General features: G+C 38.3%; 1 protein-coding gene across 1 annotated transcript; it reads right to left on the reverse strand.

The window, feature by feature from the left end:
• Nucleotides 1-363: 363 nt before the first annotated feature.
• Nucleotides 364-3,431, reverse strand: LOC116263685 (putative disease resistance protein RGA3). Its single transcript, XM_031643418.1, has 4 exons — nucleotides 3,279-3,431; nucleotides 2,309-2,570; nucleotides 1,275-1,810; nucleotides 364-1,056 (listed from the first exon to the last, which is right to left on the reverse strand). Exons 1-4 carry the CDS (start codon nucleotides 3,429-3,431, stop codon nucleotides 364-366), a joined length of 1,644 nt encoding a protein of 547 aa, XP_031499278.1.
• Nucleotides 3,432-24,778: the final 21,347 nt, after the last annotated feature.

Consider the following 24,778-nt stretch of genomic DNA (forward strand, 5'->3'; position numbering starts at 1 on the left):
TTTCCATGTTTTCTTTTCAATGGAAAACCTGATTAACACTACAAAAAAAAATTACCATGGGAGGAATGCATCAGTAAAAATTGCAACACCGTCAGTATAAGTTGTAGCCCCAATTTGATGAGCACCAGAATCCGAAGACTAAACTTTCCATTATTTTTAGGGTCTCTACACTTGAGTAAGTTAAAAAGATACAGAAGGTCGCATGACAAGATACAATAAACTATTATAACAAATGATATATAAGTTACACTTGAGATGGCCCCTCACCCTCTGCCATGGTCTTTCATTGAATCCTTCTTGTTTGCCACACCCACTGAGGCACACTTCCCCATTTGACCTCCTCATCAACATTTGTGTTGTCTCTCAATTCCAGAGCCTTGAAGGAGGGTAGAAATGTTGGTACCTCCGATGGCAATGATGATGGCAGTAGTACTGCGCTGATTTTGAATCCAACTTCAAGCAAATGAGGTTAGGCATTTCCTCAAGCAATTTCCATCCCAATCTTTCACTTCGGCAATTCTTCAGTGACAGCATTCGGAGCTGAGTCACTTGACCGCCATGCCCCGCCAGCTCCAATAGAGCATAAATCAAGCCTTCTGTCTGTACCTTTGGACAAGTGTCAAAACTCGCCTTTCTTAAGCATGGCATAAAAGTAAGTGTTATTTCCCAGTTGGGCAAATTCTTTACATCCAGTTCCTCAAGTGAAGGATGGTGAGTGGGGAGCTGCTTCAAAATCTTCAGGTAAGACAACTTCAGTCTCTTTAAATCCGGCATGTGATCATCAGATACTTGCTGTAGCCTGCCACATCCCTCTACCTCCAACGCAGGCATGTTAGCAAGAGTCTTCAGCCTTTCGCATCTGGACACAGTCAACGACTCTAATGCTGGCAGGTCACCAACCTTGTTGAGCCCATCACACAGCCAAATCTCCAAGGACTTCAACGAAAGCATGTTTGGCAATTCACACAATGTCGGGCAGTTTTGGACCTTCAATTCTTCCAATGATTTAATTCCTATCACTGTTGCCAACAATGGGCAATGCTGCAGCTGTAGTGTCTGCATCTCCCCATAATTTGTATCCAAATACCATCCCTATCTCCTTTATAACTATAAATTCCCAACCTCTCTATTATATATGGGGGTTCCAAAGCCTCCAGCAAACTCTTCTCTTCGGAAGCATTATCCACTCTGTCAACCTCTTGCTCCTCAAAATAAAATTTCACCCCAATTAACTCATGCTTCTCCTTAAGCTGTGCATTTTTTGCATCAATTACTTTCACCCTTCCCCCACCCAAACATTCTATTAACAATTCTCCCTTCAGCTTGTTCAAGTCTTTTAGTTCCCTAATATTGCATCCTCTTGTATCCCCCTTGTCATTGCATACAATAAATCTGTACAAGATCCATAAATTAGTAAGCTTCCCCAGGCCTTCGGTTATAAATTTCAATTCCTCTATATCTTTCAGCCCAAGATACTTCAAGTTGCTCAGTTCAACTATTTCCTTGGGCAATTCTTCAATTTTACTAACACTTAAATCCAATATTTGCAAGTTACAGAGTCTGCCGATTGAACTGGGCAACCGTTTCACATAAGAATAGCTTAGATCGAGATATTTTAGAAGTGAAAGATCTTCAATTGACTTTGGCAACTCATACATCCTATATCCCCTCAATGACAACACCCTCAACCACTTGAAATTGGTTAAGTGTGCAATATAAACCGAACACAAGTCCGACTTGGAATCAGAATCAGGATCGCACAACAATGTCCGCACCTTATTTGCTGCTCCTGAGGCATTGTACTTGTGCTCTGCATCATCGATTGCAAAAAATGACAGATGGGAGGTGTGCTCAGTAGCAGAGGCATGGCTATATTCCTTTCCACCAATATATAAGGCAAGGTCATGAAAAATGTCATGCAATTTGAGATCCTTATGTTTAGTTTCTTCAATCATGCAATGATTTATCAAATCATTAATCCATTAGTTAGCAGTCACTTCCACATCAATGCCTTCCTTTTCCTCAACCAATCCATGTGCCATCCATTGCATGACCAATCTACCCCTTTGTATGTCATAATACTTTGGATAAATGCAGCAATATACAAAACAACTCTTCAAGTAATCTGGCAAGTCATCGTAGTTCAGTATGAGACCAGGAAGAATGCTACTACGTATTTCCCATATCTCACTCTTGTCAATGCTTTCCCAGTCGTCTTTCATCATCCTTTTTGTACGCATTAAGGATCCTACCGTCTGGACAACAAGTGGCAACCCACCACACTTTGCCACTATTTTCTACCCAATACCTTTCAAATTGTGACTCTCCAATACATGTTCTTGTATCTTTGCCACACGCAGAAACAAGCTCCAACTTTCATCCAAAGACATTTCTGTCAATTTATACATATTATAACCAATTCTTTGAGAGACTTCTACCTTTCTACTGGTGTTCAAAATCTTGCTCTCCTTTGCACCTCCCGATAGGGTGTCCGCTACCTCTCCCATCCACCAACCTAATTCCCATACATCATCTAAAACCAATAAGAACTTGCTCTTTGACAGCTCACTCTGTAATCATGTGCACAAACCACTCAAGGAAGTGCTACCTTTAAGTTCTCCTTCTGATTCCTTGCATACTTCCTTTAGTATTTTTCGCAGCAAACCCATATGATATGGCTTCTCTGAAAAACAAACTCACCACCTGCATTTCCCCAACTGTTCTTTGAATTTATTAAAAACCATTTTTGCAAGAGTTGTTTTCCCAATTCCACCTTGGCCTACAATGGATACAATAGAAACAACATCTTTTTCCAGGGCACTACTATTTGTATAGCCATCAAACAAGAGTTCTTTTACTTTCTCTTTAACATATGCCCTACCCATGGGTGGTTGTGCAGTACCTATGAGATGGGATGTCTGTCAGGAATTGTCATGTTCACCACCAAAAGGATGCTCACTCTCAACTTTTGGTGTTCTGTTGAACAAATCCACCATTTCCATATCTTTTTCTATTTCATTAAGCCTTAGGTTGATCCTTTTAATTTCATTACCAAGTTGGTAAGAAGCAAATACATGTTCCTTAAAGCGAGAGCACAAAGTGATCCAGGGCTTTCTTTCCTTGTTCCATGAAGTTATTGAACCCTTTTCTCTTTTCCTGAGCTCAATTATGGTTTCATATCCTTCAATGATGTCCTGGGCATCATATAAAACGTCCTTCAGCTCTGGCTCCAGATATCTGTTTCACTGGTTTCTGAAAAATGGTTTTCGCTCTACGACTTTGATGGTCTTCTGCAAGCCTTCCAGCTTTTTCTGGAGCTTCTCGACTTTCGCATTCCGGATGAGGTCCACCTTGTCTTTCAACAAACTGGTTACAGACCAGAACATGTTAGAAATGGCTGCTTCTGCAAATGCATCAATTACAATTGCCATCTTCCCCAGTCTCTCAGTCGGTGGAAGAGGAAGAGGAGCAATTTTCAAGTGTGTGTGTGTGTGTGTGTGTGCTGAGTGCTTAATTTGGGGTGTGGTGAGCACATGTGCTAAATAAGTCAGGAAAAGTTCTCCAATCCCAGTTTACTATTTCACCTAAATTTCTGCTTTCTGAAGTTAATTTGTTTATCTGATTGTATTTATGTAAAAAAGTTTGGATGAATGATTTTTTTTTGAAAATCCAAAATTTTATTAAATGTTGGGTTTGAGCATACAGCATATAAACTGATGAAAGACTGGTGTGTCTGTGTGTGTATATATGTGCATGTGTACATGTATGGATTTCTCTAACCCATATATAGTTAAATGACAGCATGTTCACGCGAAAGTATTGTGCATATGCCATGTTTACTGTATGTGCTTACATTCTACCGCTTCCATATCTCCCTCTCTAGTAATGGATATAGATATGATTTTGATCCAATGAAAGTACATGACACATATTAAAACATGTGAATGCAATAAAAATGCAAACTAGATCCAACTTTTATGTCTGTGAGTTAGATCCACACATCTTCAAATAGAATTAGAGAATGATATGTAAGTTTGAAACCAGTCTGCCCCACTGCTAAGTCAAAATCTTATGTTATAAGAGTCATTTGTATTTTTCTTATTAAAAAATACTTAATAAGAAAATGACTAACTTAATTTACGTTTCTCATCAAGTCACTTTTAAGAACATATTTATGAGGTTAGATTACCCAAAAAACATTTTAATAATTAATCTTAATAAGTCTAGTTTTTGTCTCTTACCCAAGTGGCTGCATTTCACTAACTTTCATTATTTATATATACACACACACACATGCACACACACACAAACACACACACACACACATATATAAAGAGAGAGTGACAGCAGAAGTGCACTCAGATCTGATTGTAGAATGGATCAATGGCACAGGTTCACACAGATCAGATCTTAGAATGGATCCAAAATGCAATTAGTTAGGAAGCTCTATTAAACGAATGGGTAGTTCATTTGGAGCCAATGAAGATGATAATTAATTGAAAACCCTAAATTTATTTTGCTTTCATTTTAAATACAGCTTATACTTTAATTACTTCTATGCCGGGCGGGGGGGGGGGGGGGTGGGGCGGGAAGAGAGAGAGAGAGAGAGAGAGGGATGAGAGAGAGATCTTTTGTTTTGTCTACAAATCATTCTACTTGTTTACCATTCCAAAGTACAGCCGCTGAAAATTTGATCTTTTATGTTTATTTCTAGTTCTGAAAAGTCTAAGGTGGCGGTTTAATGGTTCAGTCTTATTCTTTTCCTTGTTTTCTTTTTAAGTGGAAAACCTGATTAACAATAAAAAAAAACACAATAGTTTTACCATGGGAGGAATGTGTAAGTAAAAATTGCAATGCCGTCAGTATAAGTTGTAGCCACAATTTGATGAGTACCAGAATCCGAAGGTTAAACTTTTCAATGCTTTTAGGGTCCCTACACTTTAGTAAGTTAAAAAGATACAGAAGGTCACATGACACGATACGACAAACTATTATAACAATTGATATATTCTTACAATTGAGATGGCCCCTCACCCTATGCCATGGCCTTTGTTTTGATCCTTCTTGCTTGTCACATCAATACCTTCGGCCATCTCCAGTGCCTTGTGATCCACCTTGCTAACCAGTGTCCTCTTTCCCTCTTTTCTGTGGAATCGAGATACTACTTTTTTTGTTGACACTCATTTTTTTTATTGCTTGCTTGTTACTGCTTGGCCTTCTCTCCCCCACACCCTCCCCTCTCTTCGCAGCAGCTTCTTCGCTTTTCTCCTTTACCTTCGGTCAACAGTGGTTGGCAATTTACTTGGTCTTGAATCATCTACTATTGGTGGCAGGATTGGCAAGAACATAATAGTAGTATGTTCAAAACCACATCAGCAAGTGTTCCTTCAATTGAATGCATTGTGAAGGTAGATGTCTACCTTGCTCTTTGCATTGGCCACAGGATGACATCCGCCTGGAGGGGGTTGTGCGTCTGCCCTAGCACCAAGCCTATTTTCTTTCATCAAACATGGGAATACTCATCCTAGAAAATTGATTCCATTCCATCACACACAAGGGCAGAGGAAAGGGGGGCAGGCTCCTGCCTTGGCATCCCCCCCCCCCTCTCAGATATTAAAAACTTTAAAAATTTATATGTAAATCTAAAAATTTTTATTTTAATATATATACAAATTTGAAAATTTCTATTTCTGTATTTCCATGCCTGTTAAAATTTTGAAACTATAGTTTACCCCATGCGACAAGAAATTCCTGGTTCCGCCCCTGATCACACATGCTTCATAACTAGAATGAGGACAACGGTTCACATTCAGTGATTCCACGAAACAATTTTCTGGAAACAAGTTACCAGTTAAAGGTTTCTATAGGATCAAACTATATATAGAAGACAAATCTATACAGGTAAAATTATTCAATGGTACAGACTTTTAATCAACACCACCCTTTTAAGTATCAACTGCCCAGGCTCTCAACCTTTCACTTTTCACTTCTCATGCTCTCTGTTTGTGACTTGATCGACTGCATGTTTTCCTTTCTCATTTGTCTTCTCCTGATTTCTTTGTTGCCATCCAAGAAACAAGCAGGGGCAGAGTTAGGAATTTTTCATGAGGGGCCAAATTATAGTTTTAAAATTTTAACAACAGTGAAAATATAATTTTAAAATTTTTTTGACATCAGATATATGAATTTTGTAATTTTTTTAACATGTAAATTTTTATTTATATTTCTTTTATGGTCTAGATACCAGCTATTGGAAATCAGAAAATTGGGGAGGACAAGAACACCTTGGACTCATTGGAAAATCAGCGATCCTTTCCTCTGAGTTTTGAACAAGTGAACATGGGGGAAGAATCCATTGGAAATTCGAAGATATTCCTTGCATTGACTTCCAGACATGAAAGAGAGTTCTGGATTTTTTTTTGGCAGCCCTCTTTTATTTCCTTCTCCAATCATCTTGAGACTTCATTTCTTTGCCGTCTTCTTCATTGATTCAATTCTCATGCAGAATTTCTTGGAATAATGTTTTTCATTTCTTCATAAATTTATAGTTCTGTATTTCTTCATTCCTATCAATGGCTTTTGTGATTGCAATCGGATTTGGTTTTCTTTTTCCTGTTGCAATTGATTTTTACTCCGACCTACTGAGTTTATATTGATTGATTATTACAATTGGAAGAAAACAGAGCTGATCGAGTCGGCCATGGATGAAAGCAACTATGTTCTTCCTCCATTCTTCCCTTTCCCAATGTTGAAAAACAAAATTCAAAATTAGCATCTAAATTATAGAGATCACAATGCAAAAAAGCTTGATGAGTTAAAAACCCAAGATTTTACTTTAAAATATGTTTAAAAAATGTGACTTTTTTTATCAACAAAAATTGCATTGAACATACCGATGAGCTTATTGTTTGCACCCCACTTCCCTCAGTGTGGCTGGGAAGTTTGCACACGAAGCAGGAAAAATCAAGTTTTGATTAAAAATAGATTTTAAGAGAAAGGGACCCATCTCTGCCAGCATTAACAAGGGCAATCGATCCAAGGTTAGAGTTTTCTCAAGCTTGACAAGTTATTTTTTTCTACATGCAAGTGTGGGGATTGGGTTTCAGATTTTTAAAGTTCATTTTAGACAAAAGAGTTGGATTTGATTCAGAATATTTCTATATTTCAAAAATTTTGAAGATCGGGAGATCATTCTTGGTGCGGAATTTTTGAACTAATCATGGATTTATCAATTGAACTTTGATTTGGTCCCAAAAATTGGAATTGGAAATTGAGAATCGAAATATTGGATTTTTAATTGAATTTGTGATTAGGTAATTAAAGCTTTCTTTTTGAAACTGGGATCCTGGAATTGAAAATTGAAAGTTTGGGCTAAACTTTAGAATTTCAAAGATAGTTTGGATTTTGGGATTTGAAGTTTGACTTGAAAACTCTTGGAAGTCTTGGAACCGGAATTCAGTCTTGAAGCCAAAATTGAATTTGGGAAAAATGAATTGGATAGTTGAAGACTAGTTGAAATTTTCGAGAATCGAATCTTTGATATTGAAATTTTGGGTTTACGATAATTTTCTTGGTTGGAAAAACTTGAATTTTGATTTTTTTTTTTTGAATTTTGTCAAGGTTATGAAATTTTGCTTGAGTAATTTTTGGATTTGAAATCTGTTCGATTTTGAGAAAAATCCATTGGAATCGTTTTGAAATTTGATTTTGAAAGTTCGGATTTCGCTCAAGTTCTTGTCACAATATAACTTAATCATGGAAGCAACTCTAACTTGATTCACTTAGATTTTAGTGAGGTGCATTCATGAAGTGAGTGCATGTATGCATGAAATAAACTGCATGTATATTCATGCTTCGCTCTATTTTTCTTCATGCATAATTAAATTTGATCAAACATAGACATAGACCCATCTAGGAGGTAGAAAATATAAGACGTTCCCCGAGCCCGTCCTTGATGTGAAGGAGGACATAAGCTTAGGTTTTAAAATTTTTGTTTTGGAAATAGGATTTCAAAAATTCATTTGATAGGCTGATTTCTGCTCATTTTTTACTAAATCGTAGGCAAAAGGAATTAATTAATTTGTTTGAAAATTTGGAGGGTTTGAGCTTTGACAAATTTTCTCTCTGGGTAGCAATATCACTTTTGCGATTTCCTTTAGGATGAAACGTTTTGAAAAATTGATTATTGAATTTTGATTTTGGAAATAGCTTGATATATTTTGATTGAGGAAAATGGCATGATTTTTGGAGATGATTGGATTTTTGGAAATATGTATTCCCAAATGAGTTTTGTAAAATATTGAATTTCTTTTGTGGTTTTGATCTTTATAAAAGTCTAAGGATTTCTTTTTGAAATGCAACAAGATTAGATATTTTTATTAATATATTTTGATTGTGGAAAATGACATGATTTTTGGAGATGATTGGATTTTTGGAAATATGTATTCCCAAATGAGTTTTGTAAAATATTGAATTTTTTTTGCGGTTTTTATCTTTATAAAAGTCTAAGGATTTCTTTTTGAAACGCAACAAGATTAGATATTTTTATTAATTGCTGATTTTCAAAATCACAAGGATTTCTGAAATTTTCAGAAATGAATGGTTAAGACGGGCTCATTGCAACTGATATATTCCATTTACAATATAGACCACACTCATAAAGTGAATCCAATTCTTGGTGGAATCGATTAGATGATATAATTAAGTCTGATTCCTTGCTCATCCAAGGAGTAAGGAATCCATTCAGGCTTCACTGTCTTTTTTTCTTTGCATACATCAATAAAACATTCAATAACATAGACAAATGAACAACAATTTCTTCCAAGCCATAGTGGCCTTCTCTTTCCAATTTTGCACAGGTAGAAGGACTCTTTGGAAATTAGATTTGTGTTTATGAAATAAACTCAGCTTGATACACTATTTGCTAATTTGCAAAAATAGAAAATTTAGTTTGGATTAGTTGTGAGAATCGTGATGCACGTATGCTTAAATAAGTATATTTTTATCATGGTGACCCAGGGGACAGCTTTTAAATCATGCTGCTTAGGGTTTGGTATGTAGTGTCAAGCGACTAGACATTTGAAATGATAGTGGTCGACCTGGCATTGCTCCTAGAACAGGGCAGAACAGGAGAGGACACAAAGAAAATGATGCCTTCAGCGTGGCATGTTTTGAGTGGGGGTCCCCTTGGTCTGGGGACTGCCTTGAGCTGGGGACTCCTTGGGCAAGAGTTCAACTATCACTACAGAAAACCTACGCATTACTGATGGCCACAAAATGTCGGTGAAAATAGAATGCATGTCAGTAATGTTTGACCAACATTTTGTTCTTTGGTTGATAAAGGGAATGTCGGTAAAAATCATCATTGATACAATGGACAAAGAATCAGTTTAAGGTATCACCGGCGCGACCAAAACATAGGTAAACATTGACTATTAATGATGTCCTCTTGCATCGATAATAATCTATTATTTTCAACATGTTAGTGACCTTCGGTAAGAACTCTTCCAGCAGTGAGACAGTACATCGGAAAAATATAACTTTTCACTCATTTAAACAATTCGGCAAAAACACTTATGGGTGGCTAAAAAGGCTAAGGATGGAAAACATTCAAACATCCAAAAAACATTCAAATGACAACTAATCAAAATAATATTCTATGAATAAGTATATGTGTACTTGAATTACATGTGGTCCAAATCTGACACCAAAATCCAGCCACAATGCTCTGGAATCCAATGACAAAAAGTTAGGGTAAAATTGAGGGTTTTGTAGACATTTTATGTCATTAGTATATCAGATTGAAGGTAATAAGGTCAACAAACATTCTTCTAAAATTTAACATTGGCTAACATCCTAGGCCAACTCAAGTGAAGGAAGCCTACACAGACCGACGATTAAGCCATTCCAAGAGTGCACTACTATGTGTTTACGGCAGCTGTGGAAACAACTCAAATTGTGTTGCTTCCATTGGCTGCTTGCCAGATCCATGCGAAAACAGTCCTTCGAGACAAGCATCTCTCAGCGGCTCGCACCTTGGCCTAACTGTGACCTTAACCTGTAGCTGTAGACATGCCACTGGTGAAACCTCAGCCCTGGCTTGCTGTGACAATCATGAAGACCCTTTCCATGATCCACCATGGCCGAAGTTTAAACAAGAACACTTGCAAAGTGATCTATGGACACATCATCTCTTGGCTATGAGGGGATCCTTTATAGGCAAATGACAAGCTCAGCAGTCTGCTCTCACCTATGCAGGGGCAAAGCCACGGGAGGGCCCACAGGGGCCCTAGACTGCACTAAAAAAATATAAAATTTTAGATGTAAATATTAGAAAATTTCACTTGTCATGTATAAAATTTTTGAAAAATGACATTTCGGCCCCTGTCAAATTTTAGAAACTTTAATTCGGCTCTCGTCATGAAAAATTTCTGACTCTGCCCCTGCACCTATGGTCCACTTGGCCTTACATGTTGGCAGCTTCAACCACCACCAACAAGCATACGAGATTGAAGTACTGGTCAAAGCCCCGCCTGAGCATCCTTCATGTGTCTTCATGCCTACATCTAGTCAAAGCAATCACTACTTGCTGACTGGCATGAAGATGTCATTTGGCAACCTCATGATATTGGCAGGCCTTCAACCATGGATTATGCGAGAAGACGTGCACCGTTAGGTCGTCCACTCGTTGGGCCTTGAGAAGAAGGCCCTTTTTAAGGGGACTGGGTTGATGTCGTTCTGGCTTGACCTGCATCTATCTCTCTACCCTTGAACCGGCTGCTACCTGCCCCACTTGACAGGCATTTTCAAGGAGGCTATCTCAGGGTCTAGTTAGAAGTTGGGGCCCGTTAAGGCCCGATAGCCATTAGGTCGAAATAACTTGACTTGAGTCTTTCCTTTTTCATTTGAAAGGGACATATCTGCTGCCTGCGCTGCTGGGCCTGTCCGATCCACCGACCACCGTCGCTTCCATCACACTGCTGGTCTACACTGTCACCATCGTCGCACTGCTGGTTCGTCACAGTCAACCTCCTGTCAACCACCGACGCACCTCATGGCAGACTATTGAACTAACATGCTTTGGGGGGGGCACTCTTCGTTGCGGCAGGTAAGATCAGCCCCAAACCCCATCCGGCAGTTTTCCTTTCCATCTGCTCAATCCATCCCCATCATAAGCCAAACGAGAGAGAGGGATTCCTAATTCATATCTGAAGATTTCCGGGGCACAAGGGACACTGCCACATTGCAGTAGGTTTAGCAGCCTCCATCATCAGACGCAGAAGCACATGAGACCCATGGAGCAGCATCCTCCTCCTCCACTGTCTCAGGGACCTTGGAGCTCCTCCCAGTTCCAGTGTCATCAGTCGCACCCTCCTCCTCTTCCCTATCATCATTATCTTCACCATCAGCAGCAGCATCTTCTGCAACCTCCCCAGCGCCAATGGATTCTGCCTCCTGACCACCCGTAGATGCAGTTTGCACACCCCTCATCCGCCTCCTCCACCGCCAGGGCTGTCCCACTATGGTATCGCCCGGCCCGTTAACAGTTGGGCCGGGTAGCGGGCCGACCCGATTCAAATACTCCATGCTGCCAAAAACCTGCCAGGATGCTTCCCCCAGTAAATCAATCCCTCTTCTACAACTCTGATCGATGGAACCTTCTTTTCCCCATATTTTATTTTCTAAGCAGAATTAATCACACCTACTTTTCCCTTCTTTAAGTAGTGATTTTGTACCCATTTACTTTTTCCATTAATCCGAATTCATTGATGGCTTTTTTCTTTTTATTTGAAGGTAAATGATGAAAATGGCGTAGGCAATTGAAGATTCTGAATTCTGGGGAGCTTGAAAGATTATTTTGATTCTGCGTTGTTCTATAGAATGACATGGTTCATATTTGCTTTCACTGAATTTTTGCTACATTTAAAATGTTGATTATTCTTTCTTTTTCTTGAAACTGAACTGAAAGTTTGCTTATTCGTATTTGTATCGATCGATCTGGTCTTCATGCTTTTTGGCCTCCTTTCAAAGTGGCCAGAACTCAAGCTTCCTTTTACCTAACATAGAACATCTGGCACAGGGTTTTTTGTTTGGCTTCTTAAGTTATTTGGACATTCAAGGGTTGTTTGGTAACAAAAAAAGTTTATAATTGTTATATGAATACGCTAAAAACGGGGTAAATTGATAAAACACTTTAATAAGTGTTTCAAGAATCTACACCAATCTTTATGATATATTCATGAAACAGTTACAAAATGTTTCCTGTTCAATTCAGCAATTCAAGTCTACAGCAATCTATGAAGTTCCTCTTCTCATGTATCTATGGTTGGTTAGATTTTCTAACTAAAATTTACATATATAAGATTTCTTTTCTATGTGATAGAAGGTGTAATGCACTAAATGTAAAAGCAAAAAAGTTCTTTGCAGTTGTTGATAATGATAAAGAATTTACTTTTCACTATTTCTTCATGTTCAACTATAATGAGTTGCAAAACAAAAAGGTACTAGTTTTGTAAAATTTGAAGCTGGGATTGGTTGTAGGGAGATGCTATTGTCACTCATTTATAAAGAAAACTTGGAAACGGGCCTCCTTTTGTATTCTTAATCAAATAACATCCTTATTCTATTAGATTTTCCATCGATTCTCTTATGGATAGGAACCACAAACTTTTTTCTAGCACATAAACAACAGCCACCGTATTTATTCTCCAATAAATTCTAGATGAAAGAGGTCGAATTGTAGTTTCAAAATTTTAACATGGGTAAAAATATAAATTTTAAAAAAATTTTATATAGGATACTTTTTTTTTTAATTTGCATATATATATATTTTTTGAAGGGGGGCCTCTACCCTTTCCAGCTCCCTGGCTCCTGCCCTACTATTCATAAAGAATCTATTTTATTTGTCACTGCAGGTTGAAACTAATAGCTTTGTATGTTCAAGGAATAAATGCAATTGAAAAGCATTAGTGGCACATATTTAATATACTAGTCTATGACAACTAGAAAACACCACTACTGATCGTGAGACACACCACATGCCATCTATATTTGATGGCAGATCAAAAGTGCCACTAAATACTTTACAATGGCACATATTTATGTCATCATTGATATTGTATGCAACCCAAGAATGCCGCAAAAGACCTTTCACTATTTCCAGCAATAGTGCGCTTATGTATGCGAATCTACATAAAAGTTGGCAAAATATTTAGACCACTTGGATAAAGAATAAAAGCTAGATCCATTAAAATACATTATTCAAATATGCTTTTACCAATCTAACCTGGTAGATATGATATTAAGAGTGATTTTATGAGAAATATATATTAAGTTGATCATTTTTTATTTTAATAATGTTTTCTTCGAATAAATAATGAACGGCTCTTATAACATCAAAAGTTTAATTGTAAAAAGTTCAAATTTTGTATAAAAATAACTCTAACTAAAACATGTTTTACATTAAATTAAATTAGTATTTAGAAACAGATTAAGAGGTTCACATTGGTTTAAAATACTTTTTATCGCTAATTTAAGTAGTCTATATTCTATCCCTTAATGCTCGGCCGATGACCCACGTTCTTTTCTTCTTTCTTTTTCTTTTTCATTTTTTTTAATCACAGTCGATAGCGTCGCTGTGGTCTAGCATCTGTAGGGGGAGGCTGCTGTCATGCCTGTCACAGCCGTTGAGGAGAAGGCGATGGTGGTTATGGACTCCCACAATTGGTGTTGTTTTTTTCATCATTTGACAAAACAAAGGGGCTGTCGCCTCCCTGGCGCAGGGATTTCACTGGCAGCAAGCATGGCTGGGCAGTAGTAGGTCACCTCTTGGGGTACACAACAGGTTCCATTGCCGCAATTTTTTGCTTAATGAAGAAATAATAAACGAAGGGAGGGAGGTCACCTGCCCCCTCACCACTGAAGCCTGTTGCTAGCGAGTTCCCCATCCAGCATCAAGCTTCCTCCCCATCCAGCATCAAGCTTCATTTTCGTTTACATTTTTTGTTTTAAGAAAAAACCATGAATAGTTGAAAGCAGTCGATTTCCAACGCAAATCAGCTGAGGTGTAGGGTCCCTCCCTTTTAATACGAAAAAATAACAAATGAATGAAGATATCGTAAAGAAACCAGAAAAGACATGAGGAAACCTGGCAGCCTACAGAAGGCAAAAAAAAAAAAAAAAAAACTTTTAAGACCACCACCTTATAGAATTTTCCTGAATGGGGAAAAGAAGCATATCAATGACCTCACCACTAGGATTGTAATCCTTGAAACAACCTTTCTTTCCAAACCCCATCCCAGGAATGCTCCCATACCTTCTATTCTACCATGGCCAACTGTCTTTTTCAGCTTATTCCTCCACACAATAGGTGCTGAGATAAAACAAACCCTTTGGCCTCGAGACAAAAATTGATTAAAGACAACTCCCAAAAATTCCTCTGCAGACCAGGCAAGATGGCTCACTGCAACGCGGAGCCCCTTTCTCCTTATCCCCAGTTCTCTAGAACACATAACAATTGCCACTTTCTGCAATCAATTACGATAAGAACATATGGATTCTACCATCATATACACATTGGATGGCACTTTCCCTTGATCTGATTGAATACCTGTCCAAAACCACAGTCTCATATCTCTTTTATGCTTTTGAATACACCTTGCATTTTCAGTCATCAAACAGAAATCTTTCCACACATAATAAAATATATATCTTCTATCCCTTTCAGAATTAGTGTTCACCCTCTCCTTTCTCTCTTTCCAAATCATCCAGATGATAATCGGGAAAAGGAGACACCAACATGTCTTTACCCAACTACTGCCAAAATGTTTCATTCTCCACCAATCATACTCTTTCTTTATCGAACTAAAAGAAGGAATAAAGATATTAAATTTCCTACCCACAGATTTCTTCACATAAGAAGAAAACTCACAACATCCAAACAGATGAAAAGAAGACTTTTCCCTTTTTTTACAAAGGACACATCTATTGGCTATAGACATTCCAAAATGTTTGATTCCATCTTGCATCAAAAATCTCCCTTCTAAAGCCAGGAAAGAGCACCATTTAGCATGAGGAATTGCTTTACAACACAATAGGGACTTTCTCCATTCTAAAATTGGTCTTTTCTTTCTAGTGTCCTCATAACAGTGAGTCTGGAATTCATATTTTTAGGACCCCGTAAGAGATTATCTTGGTCGTCAGAGAGTCTTGACATCTCACCCATTTGCTTAATCCAGATCGATCTAGGTGGGGCTAAGTCTCTACATCCCATTGAATTTGATGACTAACTGCCTGCCAGTTATCCAGGACACCTTTCCAACTCCATGACATATTTGAAATTTTTCTACAAGTCCAAAGACTGTCACAATCCAAATATTTTAACTCTTCATAAGCAGACCATAAAGAGGTTGCTAAGATAGGATTTTAGCAAGATATAGAAGACGAGCAGAATTGAATGTCCATAGTTTGACAAAACCTGCTCCCCCTTCTTCCACGGGACCACACAATTCATGCCAGCTGATATAATGAAGTCTCTTACTTCCTTCTTGCTCTCCCCGAAAAAAAAACATGCACATATTCTTGAGATATCTCTCACAACAGAATTAGGAATCTTAAAGCATCTCATCCAAAATCCTATAACACTTTCAATAAAATGATTTATTAAGAATGCTTTACCCTAGAAAGAAAGTAATCTGCTTTTCCATAGCATCTGTTTCTTCAAGATCTGCTCCCTTAAAGGGCCACAATATTGAACAAGGAAAGAGCCCGTAGATAGCGGCACCGCTCAACAAACATTAAAGCCTCCACACGAAAAGGAACAAAACAGGACATTGAGTGGTTTATTTCCAAACCTTCATTCACCGGAAAATCAGCAAACACAGCTTCGATTGCTATGGAATCTTTTTCAGCAGTTGAACACAACATTTTATCATCAGCAAAGAAGGAAGCAGGGTAGATTAAATTCTATTGACTAACTATCGGCACCTTCAAAGCTCCTCTAAATTTTTCCCATTGAAGTTTTCTAGCAAGGATCTCCATCAGAAAAATAAACAGAAAAGGAGAAATAGGATCACCTTGTGGAAGTCCACGCTAGGCATTAAAAAAAGTCATGCTCCCTACCATTTACCAGAATTGCATATGAAGGCATCGTCATGTATAAAAGAACACCATTAACCCAATGCTTTGAAAAATTTAAAAATCATTTAAAAATAAATGAAAATCGCATGAAAATGTTGTTAAATTAAAAAAAAAATCAAATTTTGAGTTTTGGCTCTAAAACTCTATATAAATACCCCCACAATTTTCTCTCTTGGGCATGAGCTAAACCTTGGAGAACCTTTAGTGGTTTTTTACTTGAAAATATAGAGTTTTTCTTAGCTCTTTCTTTTCATTTCTTTATTCTTTTCTTCTTCCTCTCTAACCTTGGAAGCAAGCTTCACCAAGTTCAAACTCTTTGAGGGAGCACAAGGAGATCTCTTAGAGAAATAACTTCATCATATTGAAACTTCACTCAAGGCAACCCCAGGATCATCAGGAGAAGGAGACTCATTCATAAAATCATTTATATTAGAGGTAACTAGTCCTATTCTTATTTCATTTATTTTCATTTCCTCTTGCCACCTCCCAATGGTCGTGCAAGAAATTTTTAAATATCTTCTATCAGGAGTTGAGAGCTATTCTTGACTACACCAAGAGCATGAACAACGCGAATTAAATTTCATTTATTTTCAAAAATATGTTTGTTATGTTACTTTATTCACAAGAGGGGTCCCTCAAATAGTTGGTAGCAAGGCATCCTAGCACGACAGCCTAGGTGAAGCTGGGTTTCATGGAAGTCAAAACCAACACTAAGCATATAGGAGAAGAGGGCAGTAGGTGGCGTCGTCGTCTATTGCCTGCCAACTAGACCTGGCCGTGGATGGTCTCTGACCATATACCTATAGCGATTGCGACTGCGGCCCTAGGCTGGCCACTGGCCACATGCAAACTGATGGTGCGTAGGCCTTAGCTGGTTTTTTCAATGTTGGTCATGCTCTTGGACCAGGCATGCCAGTATCAAGATTCTGGCCAATGCCGCCAGGCCTGGATGATGCAGCCGGACAGCGCTCAACATAAGCTTGGTGACCTGCCTAACCGATGCCAAGGCTAGTCTATGCTAGTGGGGCTGGCTGAACTAGCCAAGTGTTTGCATCCCAAAATTTTCACTGGTTTTAGAGTGTCTCAGAAAAATGAGGTTTTGTTTTGAAATAGGAAAGAAAGGGGACTCACCCGTCGGTACAAGGACCAACTGTTCCCAACGCCTTTACTGGGGGTAATCAACCTAAGGGCTATGTTTACCTTTGATGCATTTCGTTTTAACTTAAACATCTTTTTTATTCTATATGTGGTGTAGAAAAGTATTGAAAGTTTGATGTTTCAAACATTTGAAAAGACTCTTGAAGAGTTACTTGAGAATGTAAAATATTTTAGAGAAAACTAAAATTGGAAAATATCATTTGGAAAACTTGAAAAATCATTTTGAAGTCATTTTAGTGTTCTCTTAAGACTTAAAGTAGGTTTGAGATTTTGCTCTAATTTGGTTACCACCTAGTTAGAGCTCCATCTCAACTTGCTTAAGTTCTTTGGAGTACTGCTTGTGATCATAAGTAATATTGAGTAAAGGTGAAGGCATTGATATATGTGCACATACCATCACATATACACATATATGAAAGCTTAAGAGAAAAAGATGTATTGATTTGAAGAGAAAGAGAGATTTTAGAGGAAAAGAAAACTATACATACGTATGTATGGGTATGTGTAAGAAATTATATAAGGGAAGATATTTGTCTTAGAAAGAGGTATTAAATATTTGAAAGAGAGGAAATAGAGCAAATGTGCATACGCATTCATGCGCATATAAAAATTTGTAAAATGGAAAGTGAAAGGATAGGGAGAGAAAGATGGGGGGATCATCATGTGTGCATAGGTGTATATAACATGTATATACATACGTGCCTTCACAAGATTAGAAATCAATGAATAACTTAAAATTACCAACTTCAAGTTTAATGTGGGCTGAAGGGAAAATTGGACTCATGCAATAGTCTAAACTAAGTCCCTATGGCCGTATTAGAAGGTTTCTTTTGAAAATATTTTGGAAAATATGATTTATATAAACATAGAATGTTTTTACTTAGTTTGTTACAAGGGATATATTTCTTCCACCGTTGGGTATGGAAAAAAAAAACAAGCAATATAACGAGGCACTTATTAGGGTTCTTAATGGGTTGATTAGGAAGGAAACTAGCACAAAATGACAGGCAAATGCATATTAACATGTATATTTTCGTGAGAGTTTTTCCCGGGTTAGACAAGTCTTAACCTCAAAAACCAATATGAAGATAAAGATAAAGAACCCAAAACCACACTCTTATTCCCACCATACATTTCCATATAAATGGAAAACCTAGCAATAGTGCAAGGATAATATATAGATAATATTCAAGGAAGGGCAAAGAGAGAGAGAGAGGATGATAGAAAGAGAAAGGTTCAACTAGGAGGGAGGGCATGATGTAACTATAAAATGAAATATCATCTCAACTTTTCATCCTCCCGGTGCACTTGAGCAGAGCCTCCTGTCTCTAAAAAAAAGAGACTGAGTGTTATCTCCTTTGGCTATGGGGAGATGAAGATGAGAAGAAAATGAAGAAAGAGAGACAATGTTATATTCAATAAAAGAGAAAACATGATTCAATCATGAAATGAAAGATCGTCTCATCTTTCTATGCTCTCAGTGCACTCGAGCATAACCTCTTGTCTCTAAAATAGAGATTCAGTGTTATCTCCTTTGGTCATGGGGAGATGATGATGAGAAGAAAATGGAGAAAGAAAGACAGTGCTATATTCAATCAAATAGAAAACATGATTCAATCATGAAATGAAAGATCGTTTCATATTTCCATGCTCCCGGTGCACTCGAGCATGGTCTCTTGTCTCTAAAATAGAGATTGAGTGCTATCTCCTTTAGCCAAGGGGAGATGATGATAATAAAATGAAGAAAGGAAGACAATGCTATATTCAATAAAATAGAAAACATGATTCAATCATGAAATGATAGATCGTCTCATCTTTCCATGCTTCCGGTGCACTCGAGCATAGCCTCTTGTCTCTAAAGTATAGATTGAGTGCTATCTCCTTGCCATGGGGAGATATAGATTACATACCTCTAGTGAGAATGATTTAGGGAGGATGAATACCTTAGGTCCTAGACTTTCTTGAGTTGAAGCTTCAAAATGGTGAAGTCGTGGCCTCGAAGAGATTTGTGACTTGATGGAACTTGCTCCCAAGTGTTGGAGAAGGAGAGAGGCAGTGAGAATGGAAGAGGAAGAAGGAAGTGGGGGAAGAATAAAATTTCTATGTTCGCAAGTGAAGATTTGCTAAAACTTCTCTAAGGGCTATCTCTCACCCCAGAGGGAGGAAAATGGGAAGTATTTATAGAGGATTTTGGATCCAAAACCCAACATTCAAATTTTTTGAAATTTTATAAGATTTTCATCCGAATTTCAACTAATTTTGACTTATTGTCAATTTTTTGTAAAAGAAATAGGCTTCAAATAAATGGGATTGGCCATTAGGCCTGTAAAAACATTTTCTGATGTGGGCAGGGCTATTGCCCACCCAAAAAGACCAAAACCATCCCTAAGGAGTGTTTTTTTATTGTCAAAAAAGGGGAAGGGGTTGCAACATGCTGGCCCCGGCTGGGCACCAGGCGCTGTTACGCTTGGCGCTCTGTCGAGGGGTGCATGGCAGTGTTCTCACGCTGTGCCGCGCGAATCGGTTGCCTTGGACGTGCATCACAAGTTGAACCCTTTAACTGTGTAGGTTGCTTTGGCTTGTAGTATAGGTTTATCCCCTTTAACAGCATGGGTTGCTTCGGCTAGCATTGCAGGTTTAACCCCTTGCTTACACGGGTTGCCCTCAGATTACAGGTTTAACCCTTTACCTACATGGATTGCTCTCACGCCTTGGGTGATAATAGTAAAAAATGCCCCAGTGTAATTGTCATGTTTTATGACCAGGAAGAATCTAGATTGAATAGTAGATGTGAAAAATATTTGACATTGATTGGAAAATGAATACAAGAGAACTAGGCATAAAATATCTTGAGGTGAAGGGCATTAACACGATCGGTAAATTCCACCCCATCAGCACCAATCAGTCAGAATGAATTATGGGGCAAGACTTCCTTAATAACATATGGGCCCTCCCAATTCGGTGCCCATTTACCTCACGGCCATCCTCTGAGGTACACTTCATATCATAGGACCAAGTCATTTACTTTGGACTGTCTCTCGATAACTGACTTGGCAAATTGTCTGGCCACCCTTTGGCGGTAAGCTTCAGCATGTTTAGCCGCTTTTAGCCTCCTTTCATCTAGCGAATCGAGGTGCATTAACCTTTTTCGCTGACATTGAGTTAGAAGAAGCTCTATGACTAGCTCTACTAGAGTAGCATTTGTTGGGATTCTCATAGTGGTGCGATATGTCCATAGGGCATTATGCATCTTTTCATGCCAGTCTCTTCTAGTTTCTACTGTCCGTTCCAGAACACGGATCAGTATTTTGTTGGTGGCCTCTACTTGCCCATTGCCTTGGGGGTAACAAGGAGCTGAAAAATGTTGCATCATGTTGTACTTGCTGCAAAACTGCCTGATTTTTTCATTCTTGAAACGAGTCCCATTGTATCGTGAGTGACTCCAAATCTGCAGAGAAGATTTTTGCCAATGAAGGACACTACATGATGTCCTTCCACTGTTTTGAGTCTGACAACTTTCACCCACTTTGTAAAAGAGTCCGTTGTAGCCAAAAAATTCTTATGGCCATTGGAAGTTGTAGATATATGTCCGACTACGTCAAAGGCCCAAATATAAAATGGCCAACAAGATGTCATGGAATACAATTGAGAGGCTGGTGCATGAATCACTAGAGCATGTAGTTAGCATTCTTTGCACCTTTTGACAAATTGGTAACAATCCTTTTGCATAGTAGGCCAATAATATCTTGCTCAAATTATCTGTTTGGTGAGGGTTTGGTAACCAACATGGCCTCTACAATCTCCTTGATGTGACTCTTCGATGACTTCCTACACCTCATCTTCATCAAGGCACCGAGAATATTTAGTGCTAAATCCACGTCTTTATAATACCCCTGCAAGAATAAAGTACCTCGTTGACATATGCTGGATTAATTTTTGTTCATTTTTGGGCATTTCACTCGAGAATTATCTGCTTTCTATGTACCTTTTGATGTCATGGTACCAAGGCATATTCCTCCCTTAGATATAATGAACATGTGTCATTGTTTCAAAAGTAGGGTGTTCTAATCTTCCAATCTCAAAAGAATGAATTGCTTCATTGGTTCGAAAAATGATGGTGGATCCTAGGCTCGTAAGGCCATCCGCAATAGGGTTACCTTCTCTCTTTATGTGAGCTAGTAGTACTTCTTCAAACTAATAGATTAAGGAGGTAGTGATCTCTTGATATGGCACCAACTTTTCGTCTTTGACTTGCCATTCTCCATTCACTTGGTTTATAATAAGCTGAGAGTCACCGAAGGCATGCACCATTATCACTTGAAAACTCAATAAAGAACGAAGACCTTGTATGAGGGCTTCATATTGAGCCATGTTATGGGTACATGAAAATCGAGTTTCAAAGAATACATGATCATTTTGTCTTCTGGAGTGATAGTAGGATGCCTATGTCTACTCCCATCACATTCCTGGATCCATCAAAGTACATCTTCCATATCAGAATATTTTCCAATCTTAGTACATGTTCATCTAAAAACTCATCATTCATTCTGATTTCTTCGTATTGGGGGAAGTCTACTAACTGATCTGTAATTGTTTGTCCTTTGATTGACTTCTTAGACACACATTCTAGATCATATTGCATTAGCAAAACTTACCATTCGGCGATGCATCCATTAAGGAAGGGCTGTTCCAAGATGTACTTGAGAGGATTAAGCTTGGAGAGGATCTTGACTTCACAAGCTACTAAATAATGTCTTAGCTTTTGACACATCCAAACCAATGTTAGACAAGGTTTTTCGATTGGAGAGTACTTCTTTTCGTACTGGACAAAAGTCTTGCTAATGTAATAGATTGCATGCTCGACGTGACTTCCTTCCTCATATTGTGCCAAAAAGCTGCCACATGCTGCCTCATTCACTGTGATGTAAAATAGCAATGGTCAACCCAACACCGGGGGTTTGAGAATTGGTGGATTTAAAAGGTATTTCTTGATCCATTCGAATGACTATTAGCATTCAAAACCCCATTCAAACATGATGTCTTTCCTCATCAACTGGTTGAATGGTTTACCACTCATGGCTAAATGAGAAATAAATTGCCTGATGGACTGGGTTCGCCCTTGCAAACTTTGCAACTACTTGATATTAGTAGGTGGTGGCATATCGACGATTGCTTTAGCTTTAGTAAGATCCATTTCGATCCCCTTCTTACTAACCATGAAACCCAAGAGCTTACCTGACTCAACCCCAAACACACATTTTTGAAGATTCAAGCGAAGCTTGTATTGTAAAAGCCTCTTGAATACTTGGGCAAGAGTTTCAATGTGATCTTGTCTCATCTTAGATTTAATCAATATATCATCGATATACGCATCCATGATTTCGTGCATTTGGTCATGGAAGATGACAGTCATGGCTTTGTTAAGTTGCTCCAGCATTCTTCAACCCAAACGGTATTACCGTGTAACAAAAAGTGCCCCAGGGTGTAGTAAAAGTGGTCTTAGGTTGATCTTTGACTGCTAATTTGATATGATTATATCCCGAATATGCATTCATGAAAGAGAACATTGCATGGCCTGTAGTACTATCTACCAACAAATCAATGTTTGGAAGAGAATAATCATCCTTTGGTATGGCTTTGTTCAAATCTCGAAAGTCGATACATAACCAGACTTTGCCATTTTTCTTAGGGACCACCACGATGTTCTCCAACCATTCGAGGTAATCGATGGCACAGATGAATTTTTCCTTTAGTAGGTCTTCTAAACATTCTTTTATAGGGCCTTCTAGTTGAGGATCAAGCTTCCGCAACTTTTGCTTAATTGGCTTGCAATTAGGATTTAAAGGCAAATGATGTTCAACCAACTGGGGGTCTAAGCCTGGCATGTCTTCATAAGTCCAAGCAAAGGCTTCTTGGTTACTTATAAGAAAGTCCACCAATCTTTTCTTCTCATCCACTGACAAACTGGTGTCAATTTGAAGAATTTTAGGATCTTCATTGGTTCCAATATTAATTTCTTCAATTAGATCACTCACCAAGGACGAGGGATGTTCTTGTATCTGAATCTGAATGAATTCTGGTAATTCTGACTCGGGTATTGCCATAGGTTCCATTTCACCGACTGCTTGTTCGATAAATGCTTTCTGGGGAGACTTCCAAGGAAAAAGAAGAAATTGAGACATGTTGAGTTCTGACATCCTGTAAAGAGGATAAAGAAAAGAATTGGACTAAATTAAAATTGACAACAAAAGGTTACTTGCATTGCATAAAAAAAAGTTCATAGTTCATAGAAGGGGTCCTCTCATGAGACCAGACAAAAAGAAGTTTAAGATTATAAAATTCATGCGAGGATTTGAAACAAATGTGAATACTATCAGCCCACAAGATCTTCTTCAAATTTCTTCATGATACCCCAGTCCACTAGTGTTCATCTGAAAAGGGATACTAATCAGCTACAAGATGCCATCTTCATTTTTTTCGAGGCCAGTGAATGGATGATAGCCACCTTTGAGAAGCAACTGAAATCCCTTAGGATTTTTCGTGAAATGAACATACAAAGGATGCTTTTGGTAACTTGCATAATTGCTTGAAACAGTATAACTGCACTTGGATGGTTTGCCTATCTCCATGTTTTGCATCCATTCTTCCAAAGATTTGTTCTTCGTCATTCTTACACTGGGTACATCCAACGACTCAATCGGCCTAGGGAGCATTGGTTGTACTAACCTTTCAATCGGATGCTTAGCACATATGGCGATGACCGATGGGCCGGAATTCCATTTGAGGCACTGGTGAAGAGTGGATAGGATTCCTCGTACTTGGTGGATCCAAGGTCGTCCCAAAAACAAATTATAAGATGGTGCCATATCCACCACATGGAATACAATGTGATAGCTAGTATTTTCGATGGTCACATTCATATCGAGAGTACTTTTGTTGTTCATGCCTTGGCCATCATATCCACAGATTTTGATATTATTAGAGCGATATTTGTCTTCACGAAACCTCAAAGTTTTGGCCGTGAGATTAAGACAAATATTCAAGCCACTTCCTCCATCAATCAACACATGTGCCACAGTCATCCCGTTGATCTGAACGACAATGTAAAGATCATCTTCATGGTAATACCCCCATTTAGAGAGTTCATTTTTTGAAAAGGTAATCGACAAGCTCTTAGGAGCTTGAACCCAATCTCCCTCAATCATATGCTCTTTCAAGGGGAGAATCTCATCCAAAACATGGATATTTGTCCAATGATTCATTGATGCCACCTTCTAGGATAAAAGTCTTCAGAATCATGGGAAGTTTCTTGGGTGAACTCTCTGTCCTGTCGTTCATCATAGCAATGAAATCCAAAGGTTTCTTATCTCGGTCTGCCTCCATGACTTGGTGCGAACTGCTTCCACTACAAGGTCAGATGTGCTCTTGTAGATGATATGGGAGTGGAGTGCCTATGGTGATTGTGGCTACTGCCGCCTTCTCG

This window comes from Nymphaea colorata, chromosome 11 (genome assembly GCF_008831285.2).
Source record: "Nymphaea colorata isolate Beijing-Zhang1983 chromosome 11, ASM883128v2, whole genome shotgun sequence".
Taxonomy (NCBI): Eukaryota; Viridiplantae; Streptophyta; class Magnoliopsida; order Nymphaeales; family Nymphaeaceae; genus Nymphaea; species Nymphaea colorata.